Below are 2,963 nucleotides of genomic sequence, written 5' to 3'. Positions count from 1 at the left end.
AGAGAGAGAGAGAGAGAGAGAGAGAGAGAGAGAGAAAGGGAGATACAACAGCAGGTGGCACCTCCACTCCGGCAGGTAAAAGACAGGTGAAGGAGCGCCCAGCATCTAGGGACCTGTGGGCCTCCGGCATCCTTGCCAAGGCTGACAGTCACCTCTGAGATGCTCCCCTGCAGCTCGGGCCGAGGACCACGCCATGCCTGCTCTCTGCTGCCTGCAAGCTGGCAGCAGCCTGAACCTCCAGCCTCCACTGCAGTCATTCCGGAAGCCCAGCCTATCACGGGCAGCCGCCAGGCTCCCGCTGCCCACCTCCACTCGCCCGGGACACTCACTGCACCACAGCCCGGGGTTCCACGGGGCTCAGGGTGTCATACACAGTGACCAGGTCACTGCCACTTTTGTCACAGGTCGCGACATCGAAGCTGCGGAAGGTGAGGCTCAGTGTGGAGTCAGCGTTCCCCCGCAGGGTCCACTGGCAGCGGGCGTGAGACGGGTAGGGGCTGTCAGGGAAGCCGGGCGTGGTGAAGCGGGTCGGCTCGCTGCCACGGGCGTGCAGGGCAAAGCTGCAGCTGTCTGTGTGGGGCAAGAGGATATGGGGCAGAGCGGGGCAGGGCCACGAGGGGAGCAACCAGGACCCCCGCCTGAGGTGGAGAGGCAGCCAGGCCTGGCCCCTCGGAGGCGTCCCAGGCTGCTCTGGACCCGGGAGAGACTGGGAAGGGGGCTTCTCATGGCCCGGGAGAGGCAGAGGGATGTGCTGGCCATCACTACCATGTGACTCTGGGGGACCCCCCCTGACTGAAGGGGCATCTGGCCACATACCGCCCCCCCCCGCCTCTCCTTTGGGAGGAGGGCGGATACTTACTGTCCTGGGTGCTCTGTACTGTTCTGGGGTCAGTGGCTGAAGAGCAAGAGGGAGAGTAAAGCATTTACTGATGTGTCTATTTCCTTATTCCTGCTTCCTTACTGCCCTAAAGGGAGGGGCCGGCCAGCAGGCAGCCTCCTCTGCTGGGCACTGGCCCTGGGATGCCCCAGGCCAGACAAATGCCCGCCCCGGTGCCCCTGCACTCACGGAAGGCCACCACTGAGGTCAGCACGAAGGAGCTCACGGCGCGGGCTCGGGGCGGCAGCGTGACCACGTGTTCCTGCGCCATGGCCTGCTCGGCCTCCTGCACCAGGTACTGGGGGATGCTGAACTCCGACCAGTAGTAGGCGATGATGCTGCCCTCGCTGGGGAGAGAGGGGCGAGCCTGAGGTGCCGGGGCCCACGCCCTCCCAGGTGCCCGCTGAAGATGGGGCCGGATTAAGAGCCTCCCGAGGGGCCTCACCAAGAGACCTTCTCCAGGCCGGGCCGGCCCCCAGGCTCTTGTACGCCCACCCACCTGCTGATCCCTTGAGCCCGAGGCCTGGGCCTCTTCCTCTCACAGCCTCACGCCCAAGCAGACGTGCTGTGTTGTGGGGGCCAGTGCAGCTCAGGCTCACGAGCGGGAAAAGTCCTGGAATGGAGTCTGGGTTCTACCTCTAGCTTGGGCGCACTGAGTCACAGCTGCTAGAGCCTGCTTCCTGAACTTGAAAGGGGCTGACAATGCCACCTGCCACACAGCATCCATAGGGATTCAATCAGACTAGCAGAAGCAAAAGTACTTTGGAGATAAAGTCAGGACAAGGACTGGGGCCTTGGCTCTCTAGGCAGGACCTCACGGCCTCACCACTCCGCAGGGCCCAGACGCTGCACCACAGCAGTGCCTTTCCGCCGGCCTTCCAGCACCCACCTGAAGGCGGTCACAGCTGACTTCTTGTAGTAGGGGCCCAGGACAGGGATCCCGCTGTATAAGAGCTTCAGCTGAGGGAAGGAGAGGAGGCTGATGGGGGTCCAGAGAGCGCCCATGACCCCGGGCCCCCACCCAGGCCGCTCCCTCCCTCCTGGGACCCAGGGCCCCTTCCCAGGTGCCCGGGAGCCCACATCGCACACCAGCCCAGGCATCTGGGAGCAGAGGGGAGCCTCCTTCCTGCTGGGCGAGGGTGCGCGTGCCAGAGACGACAGCAGGGCCTGGGCTCTGCCCAGGGACGGGACTCACCGCTTCCTTCACCTTCTTGGCCAGGTTTGCAAACTCAGTGGAGCTGGAGTTCTCATAGGCATCCAGGAAGTTCTCGTTCGTGATCCTCAGGTAGCCATTGAAGACCTTCTGAACCCGCACGTTCCGGTCTGTGAGAGAACAGTGAAGGACGGCGGTCAGAGGAAGGGACACACGCCCTCCTGTCCCCCCACTGTCAGAGCTGCCCTCAGCCACCCCGGGGGAGCAGACCCTGAGCCCCATCACCTCCCCGTGGGAGAAGCCCTCCTTTCCCTCCCCCCAAACCGCACCCTCCCTCCCTCCCGCTCACAGCAGGCGGCCCTGGGTGGGCCCTGGAGGAGGGTCCACTCACACTGAAAGTGCCATGCCAGGAGCCCCGCCATGAGGGACAGCACCAGGAGGCCAGCCAGCACGGCTACCAGCACCACCCACCGCCGCGGGCCGCCCTTCTCCACCTTCCTGGCGTTGTTGGCCGGCAGGAACTCCACGCCTTCCTCAAAGCCATGCATGTTCTGAACAGAGAAATCAGTGCACTGCTGGTCAGAATCCCCGGCCACAGCAGCCTCCCAGCCCGGCTCGGGCAGAACCTCTCCACGCTGTCGGGTCCATCCAGGAAGGAAAAGCCGGGAGGAAGGAGCAGTGGCCTCCCCTCCATGCATCCCCAGGCACGTGCTGCTTAAGAATTGTGAGTTTAAATAAAAGGGAAGCAAGCAGCCCACCTGACCCCAGTCACTGAGGCTGTCAGCTACGTGAATCATCTTCGATGCAGGAGGATGCCCAGATGCGGGGACAGAGGGCCCAGCGCAGGGCCAGGACTGCCTCGGGCGAGCTGCACTGTATGCCCTGACCCTAACCCTTGCTCCACCAATGTTTAACCGGCCAAAAGTAAGAAGT

General features: G+C 63.8%; 1 protein-coding gene across 1 annotated transcript in view; it reads right to left on the bottom strand.

The window, feature by feature from the left end:
- Positions 1-2,754, bottom strand: part of ST14 (ST14 transmembrane serine protease matriptase) — a 17,156-nt gene extending 14,402 nt beyond the window's left edge. Inside the window, exons 1-6 of the mRNA XM_024756852.1 lie at positions 2,422-2,754; positions 2,073-2,200; positions 1,767-1,837; positions 1,067-1,224; positions 860-895; positions 330-570 (exon numbers count right to left, since the gene is read on the bottom strand). Of these exons, the coding sequence (XP_024612620.1) occupies positions 330-570; positions 860-895; positions 1,067-1,224; positions 1,767-1,837; positions 2,073-2,200; positions 2,422-2,728 (941 nt within the window). The 5' untranslated portion in view covers positions 2,729-2,754. The remainder of the gene's footprint in view (positions 1-329; positions 571-859; positions 896-1,066; positions 1,225-1,766; positions 1,838-2,072; positions 2,201-2,421) is intronic.
- Positions 2,755-2,963: the final 209 nt, after the last annotated feature.

The sequence above is a fragment of the Neophocaena asiaeorientalis genome, unplaced genomic scaffold (assembly GCF_003031525.2).
Source record: "Neophocaena asiaeorientalis asiaeorientalis breed wild unplaced genomic scaffold, Neophocaena_asiaeorientalis_V1.1 scaffold424, whole genome shotgun sequence".
Taxonomy (NCBI): Eukaryota; Metazoa; Chordata; class Mammalia; order Artiodactyla; family Phocoenidae; genus Neophocaena; species Neophocaena asiaeorientalis.
Note: the sequence above shows the minus strand (reverse complement) of the source record. Positions and strands in the feature narration are given on the sequence as shown.